Raw genomic sequence first — 16,255 nt, forward strand, 5'->3', positions numbered from 1 at the left:
TACTGCTGAGCCACAGCCCCAGAAAGGAATAAAGGCTGGGCTAGCGGGGCTGTTTAGTTTCTGATTTTTATTTTTATTTTTTTAGCGAGGACAGATAAATAACTGAAAACTCTAGTAACTGCCCAGTATTTATATGGCAGCCGGATTCCCGTATGGATCTAGATAGAAACAAAGTATTAGTAATTGTTTATAGTTCAACCAAACCTTTTTTCAGGGTACTTTTAAACCAGCTTCCAGTGGCACACGCCTGTAATCCCAGAGGTTTGGGAAGCTGAGTCAGGAGGATCATGAGTTCAAATCCCTCACCCGTACCAAAACAAAATGAAACAAAAGCTTTCTTGCATATAGTGTCCTAGTCACCCCTAAGTATTTGGGGTGCATTTTAATCACCTCTCTCCCATATATATTCCTTATATTTTATTACCACGCCCACGCAATTGCGGATTAGAAAGAAATTTAGGTGCAGGAGGGAGGGTTAGAGGCCTGGGCCGGGGCTGGAGAATCCGCCCCGCGGGCCTCGGGCCTCAAGCCCTCGGCAGGGCCGTCCGTTAGGGCGGTTCGATGCCCGCAGCGCTCACACCCCAGCCGGGTGGGCCGGGCGGGCCGGGGACCGAAGGGCGGGCCCCAAGCCGCGGCCTCGCCTCCGGCGCTTCCCGGCAGCTCTAGGCGGCCTCCCGGGGCCCAGAGCTCCGCGGGCCGAGCGCTGCCACCATGCTGCAGAAGCGGGAGAAGGTCCTGCTGCTGAGGACCTTCCAGGGCCGGACGCTGCGGATCGTGCGTGAGCACTACCTGCGGCCCTGCGTGCCGTGCAACAGCCCGCTCTGCCCGCAGCCCGCCGCCTGCCGCAACGGTGAGGGCCGGCGCCGGGGCCTGGCGAAGCCTGCGGAGCCGGGGCCTGGCGGGAACGGGGGCGGCCGGTCGCGAGCGAGGACTGCCGGGGCGGAGCGTCGGGGGGCGCAGCGCGAGGCGGCGAGGGCGCGGAGTCCAAGGCCCGCGGCCTCTGCCCGCCTCAGGATCACCCGCAGCCTGACTGGGGCTGGGAGCGGGCGGCCCGGGTCCGCGGCTGCAGGGGCGCTCGCCGCGGGACGCTCCGGCGGCTTCTCCTGATCAAATGGAAGAGCCCAAGAGACTGGCGCCTCCCAGCCCAGAGGCCGGTGGTTCGGATTTTCAGAGGGGCTCGCAGCCTGGGGGACGGCTCCTGACCGCTCGGGCTCTGCGGTGAGAGGCTGCGGCGCGCCGCTGCCGCCCCCTTGACATGGCCTCCTCCGCTCCTCAGATTTTCAGGCCGGCCAACCCGGACGCCGTGAACGTTTATACAGTGGAGAGCAGGACTCGGGAATTATCTAGGCCTTCGTCGTGGGGGAAGGTGGTGTGAGAGCTGGATTGGAGACTGCTGCGGACCAGACTTGCCCGCTTGGTTTCCAAGTTGCAGGAGTGGCCCATTTAACAATGAGGGTTACTGTTCCTTCCCCCTCGTGGGAGATGAGCACGGTGGTCCTTTTCAGGGAATGCTTGGAATTCTGTTTATGGTTGGGGTTCAGCTTGGTTACAGTTTCAGTTACAGCTTGGTTAAAGGGCTCTCAGCTGGGTGGAAAGCCTACCACTTCCAGTTGCTTCCAGTAAGCATCTTTTCTGGTCAATTCCATCTTTCTAGGACTTGAGACTTCTGAGCATGTTTAGAAGCTTGAAACATGACCTACTAGAAATTGCTGGGTACATACAAGTGGTTAACATATACATACAGTGTTTCATTTGAATGTGATTGCATGTCAATGAGGAGGTGACAGAGATATCCAGCTTGTGCTGAAATGTACTTGTTTGCTTTTAAAATATCAGTTGTCCTCTCCTGCACCACTAGCAACACCATAAACCACTTTGTGCATGAATTTATCACAGCTTCAAAAACAAAAAAAAGAAGGCGCAGAGTTTCCCTGAACTTTGAGCTTCTACCAAAGTAGATTTGTCTTATCTTTTAAAGAACTTTATGTTGAAATTAAGATGGGAAGTTATTTTGCACACTGGGGCACCATGACATTGAGATAGTAATAAAACAGGTTTGAAAATGTTATCTAATATCTTACATTTTGAATTATGTTTCAGAGGGGAAGCTCTTGTCTAGTGATGTGACTCATTATGTGATCCCAGACTGGAAAGTTGTTCAAGATTACCTTGAGATCCTTGAATTTCCAGAGCTGAAGGGAATTATTTTCATGCAAACGGCTTGTCAAGCTGTGCAGCATCAAAGAGGCCGGAGGTATCTGTTTTGCATTATTTATTTATTTATAGTGCGGATTTTTTCTCTCCCTTTAGAAAAGGTCTCTTGTTGGAGGGGGAGGGGAAGAATTCATTATTTTGTCAGAAAGGACTTTTGAAACTAATTTGGTATTCTCTTTGCTAGTGAAGAATGCAGTAACATTATTTTAAATTTCTGCTTCAACACCTGGCCCAAAACTGACTGTAGATCAATAAACTGCAGTGTCCCCAGCATATAGGTATTTAAGATTCTAGTGTGAACTGACTTCTGGTTTGCATTTTTATGGTAGCAGTGTTAGTGCATTTTTTTTCTGTTAATGTATATTATTTAAGCTTCTTTTTAATAGATACATTGTTTCAGTAACCTACATTCTTTTCTTTAGAAAAGGACTACTTTTAAATAAAGCCTCTAAATAAAATATTTAAAAAAGGACTGGGTAGTGCTGGGGTTGTGGCTCAGTGATAGAGTGCTCACCTTTATTGTGAATTACAAATTGTACTTATAATGATTTATCCAATAAAACCATAAATAACTTGTTTTTTATTAGATTACTAGTGTAAATATCAGCCACAGTAATTGTATTTGCTGAACAAAAATTTCTAATTGAACTAGTCTAAAATACTTGCCTTGTACTTAAATGAAGAATAATTGTCCACCTTTTAAACAAGTGTCCTAAAAATGGTTTTGCTTCATTGAATACTGAGAAAGATTTTATGATTTGAACTTCAGACTGTATGGAAATAGCATATTAGAATTATATATCCAAAAGCTTAACATCCCAAGCTATTTAATAAGCAGAAACTACATGTTTATTCTTTTTTTTTCAATGTTGTAGTTTCTTCAGAACTTGATACTAAAAGATGAAGTTGTTTTTATTTGTATATGAAAATGATAAATTGTCCTTATGATACGCTCAGTTAAAAACGTACATTAACTAGACCGTGTACAGGCTTTTTTCAGATAGAATATTTTAAAATGACTTGAAGTTGATTTTATTCAGACACAAAGATGTAGATGTTTACACACATCCAGGTTTCAGTGCTGTTTCAGGTGTCGTATTTCAATTTCTACTACTAAAATCAATGTGTTATTATCGTTCAAATTGCTAACACACTGCAAGCCTTTTCAACTTCTGTTTTCTGATATATTTTTAACATTAAGGATTGTTTTAAAAACCAATTCCTGAGACATTCAAAAGCAAAGAGTCAGAATTTAAATGTCTTTTCTCCTGAACATTTCAAAAGTAGTTAACTTGATGAAAAACTATTGGTTTTCCAGTACTTTACCGTGTCTCTCAATATACTAAATGCAAAAACAAAAGATAAGGTTTTATGAAATAGGTTTTTATGATAACATTCTGCTTTTTTTTTTCGTTGCATAAGCCCTTTTCTTTTTTCCAGTACTGGGGATCAAACCCAGGGGCACTGTACTGCTGAGCTACTCTCCCATACTTTTTTTTTTTTGAGACAAAGTCTTGCTAAATTGCTCAGGCTGGCCTGGAGGCCTGGAACTTTAGATCCTCCTGCCTCAATCTCCTGAGTGGCTGGGATTACTGGCATGTTCCACCAGCTATGCCCCCCCCCCACCTTAATAAATACTTTTTGAGTTCCTAGTTCTAGGCCTTGAGGAATACAAAAAGAAGTCTTAGTTCCTCTCATAATAAACCTGTTGTTTCATTGGGGTCAACTGCAAGGAACAAGAAAGTAATTATGAAGGATCATAGCCACAGAAGGATAGTTAATGTGAACTATCCAAAGTCCAAAGTATAAGTGGGTGTGAGGTTAGGTCAAAAAGCCTCCAGGAGAAATAGGTTTGAAACTGGTCTTAAAAAATCTATTATGAGGGCTGGGGTTATGGCTCAGGGGTAGAGCACTCGTCTAGTATGCATGAGGCACTGGGTTTGATCCTCAGCACCACATAAAAAAATAAAATAAATTAATAAAGGTATTATGTCCATCTACAACTAAAAAATATTTTTAAAAAATATATTATGAGCTGGGTGCAGTGGCCCATGCCTGTAATCCCAGCACCTTTGGAGGTTGAGGCAAGAAGATCACAAGTTCAAAGCCAGCCTTAGCAACTTAGAGAGGCCCTAAGCAACTCAGTGAGACCCAGTCTTTCAATAAATTATTTAAAAAGGGCTGGGGGTGCTGGGGTTGTGGCTCAGTGGTAGAGTGCTTGCCTAGCATGTGTGAGGCCCTGGGTTCAATCCTCAGAACCACATAAAAATAAATGAATAAAATAAAGGTATTGTGTCCAACTATAATTAAAAAATAAGTAAATATATATATATTTATATATATATATAATTATATATATATATAATTATTTTTTTAAGGGCTGGAGGTGTGGCCCAGTGGTTAATCACTCCTGGGTTCAACCCCTGTACAAAAAAAAAAAAAAAGTTTATTATAAACTGAGTGCAATGGTGCACACTTGTAATCCCAGCGACTCAGAAGGAGGCTGAGGCAAGACTACAAAGTTGAGGCCAGCCATGGGGTTTACCTTAGTGTTAGAATGCTTAGCTAGCATGGGGGAAACACTGGGTTCAACCTTCATTACTGCCATTGAATATATAAGATCTAAGAGAATCTCTTTATTAATTTGGCCTTCTTTAATGTTAAGTGCAATATAAATACTATGTAAGTGCAAGTCATTTGATTTTTTTTTAAGTTCACCAATAATGATGTAAACATGATGTTTAACATGTTTTGAAATATGTTTAGAAGGCTAAATCAAGCTGATTAATATGTCCATTTCCTTATCTTTTTTTTTTTTTTTTTTTTTTGTGGTGAAAATCAACTTTCTACATTTAAACAAACTTGGCCTAGTAAGAGGCTCTCTGGTGTTTTGTTTCATTTACTGTCTGGCAATGTTTTGTTTTTCAGTTCTTCCTTGGATATTTTTGAGATGTCAGTATATAATTCCTTCTATACAATATGCTTCTAGGAACCTGATTGCTTGGGAAAGCTTTGTTGGTTAATGATGCCTGGTGTGATCTGGTGTCCACTGTGAGGATGCCTTGCCTTCTCCTTTTGACTCCCTTCTGAATTCCTTCCATAGAGCTTCAGAGAGTATCGGCATTCTGTCCCTCTGTTTTTTGGTGGTGTACAATATAAGATTGGAATCATATTATACTTGGAGGGCTCTATGAGGTCACATAGGTTTCAACTTCTTCTCCAATACATCAGGGTTTTTCAACATGAATAATGTATTAACCCTGTTTCTAAAAGACAAAAATGCTCCTGGATATCCCATGTTAATATATTTTATATGTATTTTACTGTACTGGTATTTAAACAAAAGTCTAGATGTAAGTTCTCATATTTAAATACTTAATACAACCATAAAACCAAATCAGATCTTTAAAGTAAATAAACATAGTTTAAAAACTAGAAAACTACAAACAAACATTATAGATAGTAGTTCTTTAGTATTCAGGGGAAATTGGTTCTAGGACCCCTGAGGGTAACAAACGCTGAGGGTGCTCAGGTCCCTTATGTGAAATGGCATAGTGTTTGCATATTACCTTTGTACATCCTCCTTCATGTTTGAAATTTTCTCTAGATTACCATATTAGTGCATGCCTATAATTCCAGGAATTTGGGAAGCTGAGACAGGAGGAAGGTGAGTTCAAAGACAGTCTCAGCAATTTAGCAAGACCTTGTCTCAAGAACTTGGGTTCAATCAGGAGGAGGAGAAACCTAATACAATATAAATACTATGTATACAGTTATGTTATTTAGGAAATAAGTTTAAGAAAAACTCCACATTTTCAGTACAGTTGAGATTCTTTTTATCTGATTATTTCCCTCTATAGATGAGGTTCCCTCAGGTGTGGAACACAAGGATGCAGAGGGCCAACTATAATTTAATGTGGCAGATGACACTGTGTTACTGAAATGAAATCACCAGAGTTGGGTTTGACCGTAAAAAGATAATCTCCTATCTGATTCTATATGTAATGTGAATTTACATTTTGATTTTAATATCAACGTAGAGAATGCCTGTTCTCATAAGTGTATTGTACAAAAGAGTGAATAATGTCAAGTCTTTGATTGTTTAAGATGATCACATGCCTGTCATCTAAATCCTTAAGTTATTTAATCAAGTGTTAGTTGGTAAATCTATAATAAGGCTGCCCTGTCCGCTACATTCATGTAATCAGATGGTAACAAATACGTATTGAGGGAACATAGGCTCCAGAAACTGCTAGCACTGAGGGTATAGTGGTAAACGAAAGCAGACTCAGCCCTGAAGGGGCGACAAGCAGGAATCGGGTAGTCTCACACAGAGGTAGGACTGTGATCGTGACGTGTGCAGGGAAATACAGGGAGTGGTAGCAGCAGAGCTCCTAGCAGCCAGGGAGCAAGGAAGGGCATTCCTTGGGCAGATGCCTCTGCTGAGCTCCAAGGGATAAGTAGGAGTAGACCACACAGAGAAAGGAGAAAAGTTTATCAGGCAAGGGGAGGTGCTTGTGCAGGGCCCATGATGGGGGTGTGGCACTCTCAAGGAACTGAGAAAGCACAGCTGGATCAGTTGGGAAGTCCCATGGGCCTCCCGGATGTCAGGGAAGGGTTTTAAGTAAAGTGGGATAACATAATAAGATTCCTGTCTTTAAAATATTTGCAGGTCCCTGGGCTGGGGCTGTGGATCAGTGGCAGAGTACTTGCCTAGCACATGTGAGGCACTGGATTTGATCCCTAGCACCATATAAAAAATGAATAAATAATATAAAAGTATTGTGTCCATCCACAACTAAAAATATTTCTAAAAAAATTGCAGGGCCAAGTAGAAAAGAGTCCTGGAGAAAAAAGGGAAGAGGCTATGTTATAGTCCAGATGAGAGAATACATTGGTCTATTTTGTTTTACTATAATGGAATACTCAAGACAGGCTACTTTATAAAGAAAAAAGGTTTGTTTAGCTCATGTTTCTAGAGGCCCAATGTGATGGGCCATATGGACTGTTATGGACTGGTGATATGGACTTGTTACTAATGGAGTCCCAAGGTAGTGCAGGTCTCCACATGGCAAGAGGCAGGGAACACACGTATGTATGTGTGTATCTTCTGATGGTCTCTCTTCCTCTTAAAAAATTACCAGTAATTCTGTCATGAGGGTTCCACCTTTATGACATCTAACCCTAACCACCTCCCAAAGGCCCCACTTCTAAATACAACAGTGGGATAAGTTTCCACCCGCCCTTAATATCTCACAATAGGGATTAAATCTCAACAAATGATTCCCTAGGACTACATACCCACAAACAGAAAAATAAATGTTCAACTCATGAACCTATGAACCTTTAGGAGACACACTCAAAACATTCTCCAATCATAGCAGAGATGCTGGGAGCTTAGACACGGAGATAAGTGGATAGTTCCAAGAGTTACTTAGTAGGTAAAAATCTATAAAACTATCTAAATATATAACCACGGAAAATGAAAAGTATCCACATTGAAACAGAAAAAGATGGAATATTCACAGAAGCTTTATCTATAAGCAAAAAGGTAGAAATAAACCAAGTGTCCGTTAACTGATGTTCAAGCAAAATGTGGTACATTCATACAGTGGAATATTATTCAGCCATAAAAAGCTGAGCATGTTTACAACATGGATGAAACTTGAAAACGTCATGCCAAGTAAAATACACCAACCACACAAAGACACCATCTATTGTATAATTTCATTATTTACATCTCATGTAGAGGCAGATCAATAGAGACAGAAGGCAGAATAGTGTTGCCAAAGGATGGGCTAAGGGAAAGAAGGAATGGCAGCTAATTGGATATAGGTTTCTTTTCTTTTTTTTCTGTGGTACTCGGGACCCAACCCAGAGCTTCACACATGCTAGGCAAGTGCTCTGCCACTAAGCTATATTCTCCAGCCCTTTTTATTCTAAGACAAGGTCTAAGTTGCCCAGGCTGGCCTTAAACTTGTGATCCTCCTGCCTCAGCCTCCCATGTCACTAGGATTATAGGTGTGGGCCCCTCTACCTGGCTGGATGCAGGTTTCTCTTAGGATGATGAAACTGGTTTGGAATTAGATAACAGCAATAGTTGCAGAACCCAGTGACTCTATGAAAATTATTGTATTATACATTTTACAAATATAAATGAATTATATCTCAAAATAGCAATTTTTTTGACCTATAGAACTTAGTGATAGTTTTAGATATGTAAGATGGTGAGAAGGTGGTGTCAAAGATAATATTGAGGTTTCTGGCTTATGTAACTGGACAGAGAGAGAACACTAGAGGAAGACCAAGTGTCTAGCTTCTGAGAGGCAGGGCCCTGATGGCAGTGCAAGTTGGAAGGTGTGTGTTGTCAGCTGTCTGAGATGATTAACTCATAAAGAGACAAGGTGGACTTTGGCTCTCATTGTTGGAGATTCTAGTCCATGATGGATAGGCGTTTGATACATGATCATTGCTTTTGGTCCCGTGGCAAGGCAGCATAACAGATATGTCAGGAGCAAGTGACAGAGCAAAGCCACTCACTTTGTAGGTAGGAAGCAAAAAAAAGGAAGAGGAAAGGGCAGGGGTCCCACTGTCCCCTTCAAAGGCCCTCTCCCAAAGACCTGATGACCTCCCGCTAGGCCCCGCCTCTTAGAGCCTTCACCATCTCTAAATAGCAGCACCCTGGGAACCAGATCTTTAACACAAGGGTCTTTGGGGACATACAAGAGCCAGACTATAACTGTAGTCACTCAGATGGCCCAATATGCAGTCCTCAAAAATGCACTGAGCATATTGGCTACATATAAATAACAAACTTCTCTTGTAGAAAACCCAAGGATTTTGAAAGTGAGGGCCAGCCTATTGTAAACCTAGCTGGCAAACATATTTAGTACAGATTTTACCTCTTGTAAGCCTTCCCTCTGATTGTGGGATGCCCACTTCTAACCCTTCGAGAGTGCGGTCATGGGGGGATTGTTGTTGCATCTGTAGGTAAGGTCGCCATCAAATAAAAACAGTAAAAAAAAAAAAACAGTTTAACCTGGTTTCAGTGGTGTGTGCCTGTAGTTCTGTTATAGTTAAAGCTTTGTCCCTGGGTTTCATAAACTGACTTCCAGACCACTCACATATAATTGAATCAAGACTTTATTGAAGCACACTAGTGGCAACTGACCAGAACATAAAGCAGTTCCCCTGATCAGCCCTGAACAATTGCAAAGGCACTCCTTTTTTTTTTTTTTTTTTTAAGAGAGAGTGAGAGAGGGAGAGAGAGAATTTTAATATTTATTATTTATCGGCGGACACAACATCTTTGTTTGTATGTGGTGCTGAGAATCGAACCCGGGCCGCACGCATGAAAGGCGAGCGCGCTACTGCTTGAGCCACATCCCCAGCCCCAAAGGCACTCCTTATAAGCCTGAAAACCGCAAAAGGGATGTGGGGGGGGGGGTCTAGCCAATGCAAGCAAGCCAGAAGCAGGAGAGTGCAGTCAGGCGGAGGGACGCCTAGCTAATCACAGTGAGCCCAGTCACCCCAGTTACAGAAACAGAGCCCTGTTACCCTAGTTACAAAAACAATGCCCCATTAGGTAGTTCTGTGTTCTTAAAGGTTTCTATAGCAAAAGGAAAAAAACATCTTGCCCTGGTCATGACCCTTCTACTTGGCATGGTTGTTTTACAAAATGAGTTACTAAACAAAATGGAGTCACTTTGGCTTGACTATCACAGTTCCAGCACTCAGGAGGCTGAGGCAGGAGGATAACTTGAGTCCAGGAGTTTGACATCAGTCTGAGCAATACAGCAAGACTCCATCTGGGAGGGGGCGGGGGGATCAACCTACAGAAGGAAGTTTAGCTGGCCCCAAGAAATTTTTGAAATATTTAGGTGATAGAGATCTAGAAAAAGTCCAAGCCAGTCCAAGGGAGGTAGGGTTTTTCTGCAAGACTGTGAAGTTTTTAAAACTTAAGATATTTTTATTGCACTTGACTATCAAAACAACTGCTCTCCTGTCATTCTGGTCAAACTTGTTCAAGGCCCCATGATGCTCTGTGCTGACTCCACACAGGACACTCATCTAATTCTATCATAAGCACTACAAACTCTGACTAGCAGAAAATATAACTATATTGCATGTATGCACTATTAAATTATAACTATAAGCCGACACATCTACAAGGAAGCTGATTGTCATGCTCAGAGTAATCTGTAATTTGTTTCCTGCTTTTCCCATTAGTATTCCTGGGCTATTTGTTCATTTGTTTTATCTGGCTGATAGGTAGCTGACAAATGGAAGCATGTAATAAAAGTCTAAGAAAAATATATGGGAGTGCAACCTAAGTTTTGGAAAAGTCTTGTTAGGTTAGATACTTTTCTAAATATTTGGAAGGGCCGGGTGCAGTGGTGTATGCCTATAATCCCAGCAGCTCAGAGGGCAGAGGCAGGAGGATCACAAGTTCAAAGCCAGCCTTAGCAACTTAGTGAGGCCCTAAGCAACTCAGTAAGACCCTATCTCTAAATAAAATATAAAAAATGACTGGGGATGTGGTCAGTGGTTAAATGCCAAATAATTTATATATATTCATATATATATATATATATATATATAGGCATTATTCTGGTCTGGTAGTTATACTGGGTTTGGCTTGTGGCATGTCATTATTTGGCAAGGAATTCTGGTCCTAGAGTGAAGGGGATGTATATGAACCCTAGTAGGAGGATAACTGGGTTCTGAAAATATCAGAGTTTATTCAGAAACATTATTACCCTGGACTTGGATGGGGACACACACACACACACACACAGCATTTGGAAGATACTGATTAAGCCTCGGCTGTGAGCCAAAGATGCTGGAGTGGCATGTACTGTCTGCCGCCTTCCCCACTTGGCCCTTCCTCCAGCCAGCTCCCGTTCATCTTTCAGGCCTCAAGGGTCACCTATTCTAGGAAAACTCCCTCCTTTCAGCGCACTTTATTTCACTGAAACGAGTGGTTCTGTTTTGATATTGCCAAGTAGGATTTCTATTTTTTTAATCATGTTTTTGTGGTAAAATATACATAAAATTTAACATTTTAACCACTAGTAACCATTTTAACCATTTGTAAGTGTACTGTTCAAGGGCATCAAGTACTTTGGCATTGTTATGCAGCCTTCACCACCAAGGGCCTCAATAAATTGTAGAACTCATGATATTCCTGCCTCAGCCTCCAGAGCCTCTGGGATTACAGGTGTGTGCCACCTTGCGCCCATCCCCTCCTTTTCTTTTTGAGACAGGGTCTTGCCAAGTTGTGGAGACTGACCTCAGACTTGGCGATCCTCCTGCCTCAGCCTCCTGAATGGCCGGCTAGTTGCCTCTTAAAGCGACTCCTCCACAACCCTGCACTGGGAGTTAAGTGTGCATCATGGGAACTTTGGGGGCCATGTTCAAACCACAGCATGAGATAAGACCAAAAATAGGCAGTATTTTTTCTATTTTCTCTGAAATAATAAATTACAGTTGTTTATAAAATCACTTTCGAAATCTATTGCTTAACAAATAAGTGTTCATTTTTAAAAGTTCACATGTTAAAGAAAGGTGTAAAGCAGAAAATGAAAATCTAATATATCCTCCTGCAAAGCTGACCCCTGTTAACAGTGCCATGTAGAAATGATTGGTTTTTGTTCGTTTATTTGTCTTTTGGTCCCAGGGATTGAACCCAGGGGCACTTATCCACCAAACCACATCGCCAGCCCTTTTTATTTTTTCTTCTGAGACAGGCTCTCACTGAGCTTCTCAGGGCCTCTCTGACTTGCTGAGACTGATTTTGCACCTTGAATCCTCCTGCCTCAGCCTCTTGAGCTGCTGGGATTACAGGCGTGCACCATCACACCTGGCTCAATGTAGAAGCTTTAAAAAAGTATTTGTGAAGATGGGAAAATTACCAACTTCACATGTTCTACCAATCTTGTGGGAGGGAAGTGGCTTTTGTACAAATGGAATTATGTTAAGAAAAACTACAATGCATTGGTAGAAAGGGAACTGAGTCCCTTTGTTCATTGTGACATTTTATAAGTTACTATTGATCATTTTTTTTTAAATTTTATTTATTTTTTTAGTTCAGCAGACACAACATCTTTGTTTGTATGTGGTGCTGAGGATCGAACCTGGGCCGCACGCATGCCAGGCGAGGGCGCTACCACTTGAGCCACATCCCCAGCCCCACTATTGATCATTTTTGTTTGTTTCTTTTTTTTCTGGCCATGCTGGGGATATAACCCAGGGCCTCACACATGCCAAGTACATGTTCTACCATTGAGATTTCCCCCCAAGCCTGATTGTTTTAAGGGGACTCCAAATAATGTCAGTGTCTCATGTTTTTATGTGAATTATAAGATCACACAGATATCAGTAGTTGCCGAGGCTTTAGTAGGGTAAATTGGGGAGTTCTGTCTTTGCCTTAATGAAAAGGCTGCAGGGAAGAATGGCAAACCCAGGGCCTCAAGCATTCTAGGCACATGCTCTACCACTGAGCTATACTCCCAGCTCCAAAAATCTTTTTTTTTTTTTTTTTTTATATTGGAGATTGAATCCAGGGATGCTTTACCTCTGAGCCACATCCCTAGCCCCTTTTTATTTTCAGAGAGGGTCTCACTAAGTTGCGTTGGGCCTCACTTAGTTGCTGGGGCTGGCCTCAAATTTTCAACCCTCCTGCCTCAGCCTCCCAAACCGCTGGGATTACAGGTATATGCCACCACACCTGGCCCAAAAGATTCATTTATTCTTTTTTTTTTAAAGTTGTTGATAAACCTTTATTTTGTTTATCTATACATGGTGCTGAAAATCAAACCCAGTGCCTCACACATGCCAGGCAAGTGTGCTACTGATGAGCCACAGCCCCAGCCCTCATTTATTCTTTTTTTAAATCCATGGTGGCAGGCTGGAGGTGGGAGTGGAAAAGAACGAATTTTATTAAACATGTTAGCTGGGTGTAGTGGTCTACATCTATAATTTTAGCTACTTGGGAGATTGAGGCAGGAGGATTGCAAGTTAAGACCCATCTGGGCAAATAGTGAGACCCTTTCCCAAAATAAAATTTCAAAAGAGCTGAGGATGTTGCTTAGTGATAGAGCATCCTTGGGTTCAATCCCCAGAACCACCACCACAAAAAAAAAAAAAAAAACCCTCACATGTTAAATGATGCTTTGGATAACATATGTTAACATCTGGTTTAATTTGGGGGGTTGGAGTACTGGGGTTTGTAGAGAACTGAGGGACCTCCACCACTTAGCTGCATCGTCAGCACCCCCCCCACTTCCCACTTTTTTTTTTTTTTAGATACGGTCTCACTAAGTTTCCAAGGCTGGCCTTGATTGTGATCTTCTGCCTTAGCATCCCAAGTTGCTAGAACTACTTGCATTTTTTTTTTTTTTTTTTTTTTTGGTGGTACTGGGGATTGAACCCAAGACTTTGTGCATTCTAGTCAAGCAATCTACCACTGAGCTATACAGCCCCAGCCCCCCAAGTTGCTAGAATTACAGATGTACATCGATACGCCCCACTAAATCAATTTTTAAATAGACAATATATACTCAAATAATACACTCATATTTGGCATAAATACATATTGGTGATCATTATTAGGTGGAACCACGTAAATTGATGTTTTATAAGTAAAAAACAAGAGATTATTTCCAGTCTTAGTCAAACTATAATCATCATCATTACTATTACTATAAGAACTATAAATATTAGTTTGGTGGCTGGAAGTGTACCTTAGAGGTAGATGTGTGCAGATGTGTGAGATCCTAGCACAATGAAACAAAACCTCAGTTAACTCCCTTTAAAATAATTGAATGGCCTTTGTAATTTCATACTACTTAGACTTTTCAAAAGCACCTTCTTAGAAATTGACCCATAGTCTACTTAATTTATTTTTTATTTTTATTTTTTTTGGTGCTGGGGATTGAACCCAGGGCCTTGTGCATGCGAGGCAGGTTCTCTACTAACTGAACTATATCCCCAGCCCCTAGACTTAATTTTTGAATTATGACTGTGGCTGGTGTTGTTAGAAAGGTGTCTTGATGGGGAAAGATTTACAACTTTCTATTAGGTGTCTGACAGGTGAGGCTAGCTCTCCTTCGTGTAAATCAGAGTGACTGCTAAATAAAATTCACAAATAAGTCCCTAAACTTATTTACCTTGTACGTCCTTTCCTGGGCCTGCCAGCAAAAAGTACAATGTGTTAGTCCTTAATGCCATTTACAGAACAAAGTGAGGGACAAAAATAGTGTCAGATTTTGCTTGCCTCTGTGTACTCAAGCTTTGAAGAGGGACAGGGCAATACAATTACATAGTAAAAAGACCAGAAATCACAGAGGGGAAAGCAAAGAAAAAGAGTTTAATTAATCTGCAAACTAATTAACGAGGCCCTGCCGAAGTACATTCTAGCAGGCAAAATGGAGAAAATAGCAGCCCAATAACACTAAGGCCAATAAGTGCTTCTCGGGTTTTAAATAATCAATCTTTTGCTCTAAAATTTCTTTCTTTCTTTATTCCTCTATTTCTTTCTTTCCCTATTACTTATTTATTTATTTACTCACTCACTTACTTACTGGATCTTAGCAGGAGATTGCAGGAGATGAGTACCTGCTGTGTTAGATTCATTTTTCTCCTCTGTGTTACAGACAGTATAACAAACTGCGAAACCTCCTGAAGGATGCGCGTCACGATTGCATTCTCTTTGCTAATGAATTCCAGCAGCACTGCTATCTCCCTCGGGAAAGAGGAGAATCCATGGAAAAATGGCAGACCAGGTGTGGCAGCGAGTCATCTTTCATTTCCTCATCATTGACTATTTGCAGGTTGATCTAAATAGTATGCCAGAATAAACCAACAATTATCCAGCAGCCATGATTAATACTCAAATGCTTAATGCATCAGTATAACAGATAAGTCATTTGAATATGTAATTGTTAAATTTTTAAAATTGTTATTAGGGGAGCCAGTGTGGTGGTGTGCACCTGTGATCCTAGTGACTTTGCTGGCTGAGGCAGGTCACAAGATATCCAGGCCAGCCTGAGCAATTTAGAGAGACCTTGTCTCCAAATAAGAAAAAAAAAAGAAAGAAAGAAAAAAAGAAATGACTACAGCTGGGGGTGTAGTTCAGTGTCAAAGCACTTGCCTACGGTTTGCAAGATCCTGGATTTGATTCCCAGGACCTTGAAAAAAAAATTGTAATTAAGGAGAACGTAGGTGGACTGGGGATATAGCTCAGTTGGTAGAGTGCTTGCCTTGCATTCACAAGGCCCTGGGTTCAATCCCCAGCACCCCCCACAAAAAAAAAAAAAAGGTCCCCAGGGTAAGTTTGCCTCTGACCCTAAGAGCTAGCAGGATCCTTCCAGTGATCTAGAAGTTGTAACTTCACTGCCCGTGTCTGTGTGGGGGGAAGGAGTATTGCTTTTAAGCTAATGAGGTCAAGTGCTCAATTTAATATCCTTGACCAGTCTTGTTAGACTGAAGCTGTTTTAGGAAATACAGTGTCTTAGTTAAGATCTACCTGAAAACAGCCTGAGGTAAGCAGTTGGGTGTGGGGTGTTTATGGGGGCGATTCCCAAAACAGGAGTGAGGAAGTGGGGGCAGAAAGAGGGGTGAAGGGTTGGGTTGGGGCTATAGCTCAGTTGGTAGAGTGCGTGCCTCACATGCCAAGGCCCTGGGTTCAATCCCCAGCACCACAACAACAACAACAAAAAAGAGGGATGAAGGGAAAGAATAAAGGATGTGACACTGTTGTAGGAAATGAAGGCTTGGTCAGTCTTGTTGGGGAACCTCTGAGAAGCCCTATAGAATGTACCTTTGAAGGCACCCCAAAGGGTAGGGCTAGGGATTTAGTTAGTACCCCCTCCTTTAATTGAGAGATTTTCCCCAGGGCTGTAAACTCCATTCAATGACTCCATGAGGAGTGACAGAACTGCTTCCCAGAGCTGCATCCAAATCAGAAATTGGGTCCAGGGTACAGGTTGTAGGCACCAGTAGCCTCTGCGACACTTCTTTATATAGGACAAAGGGACTG

At 41.8% G+C, this 16,255-nt stretch overlaps 2 protein-coding genes across 4 annotated transcripts in view; one reads left to right on the top strand and one right to left on the bottom strand.

Annotated features, from left to right (window-relative positions):
* Positions 1 to 493: 493 nt before the first annotated feature.
* Positions 494 to 16,255, top strand: part of Dis3l (DIS3 like exosome 3'-5' exoribonuclease) — a 39,121-nt gene continuing 23,359 nt past the window's right edge. For 2 of the 3 annotated variants that reach the window (XM_077799477.1, XM_077799475.1), the window contains exons 1-3: positions 494 to 850; positions 2,101 to 2,254; positions 14,871 to 14,999. In XM_077799477.1, the coding sequence (XP_077655603.1) occupies positions 712 to 850; positions 2,101 to 2,254; positions 14,871 to 14,999 (422 nt within the window). In that variant the 5' untranslated portion in view covers positions 494 to 711. Of the gene's footprint in view, positions 851 to 983; positions 1,219 to 2,100; positions 2,255 to 14,870; positions 15,000 to 16,255 lie in introns of those variants that run through there. The other variant, XM_077799476.1, reaches the window with a different exon arrangement.
* Positions 14,989 to 16,255, bottom strand: part of Tipin (TIMELESS interacting protein) — a 41,650-nt gene continuing 40,383 nt past the window's right edge. Inside the window, exon 10 of the mRNA XM_077799482.1 lies at positions 14,989 to 15,053. The gene's annotated coding sequence lies outside the window, so the exon portion shown is untranslated. The remainder of the gene's footprint in view (positions 15,054 to 16,255) is intronic.

Source organism: Urocitellus parryii, chromosome 6 (assembly GCF_045843805.1).
Source record: "Urocitellus parryii isolate mUroPar1 chromosome 6, mUroPar1.hap1, whole genome shotgun sequence".
NCBI lineage: Eukaryota > Metazoa > Chordata > Mammalia > Rodentia > Sciuridae > Urocitellus > Urocitellus parryii.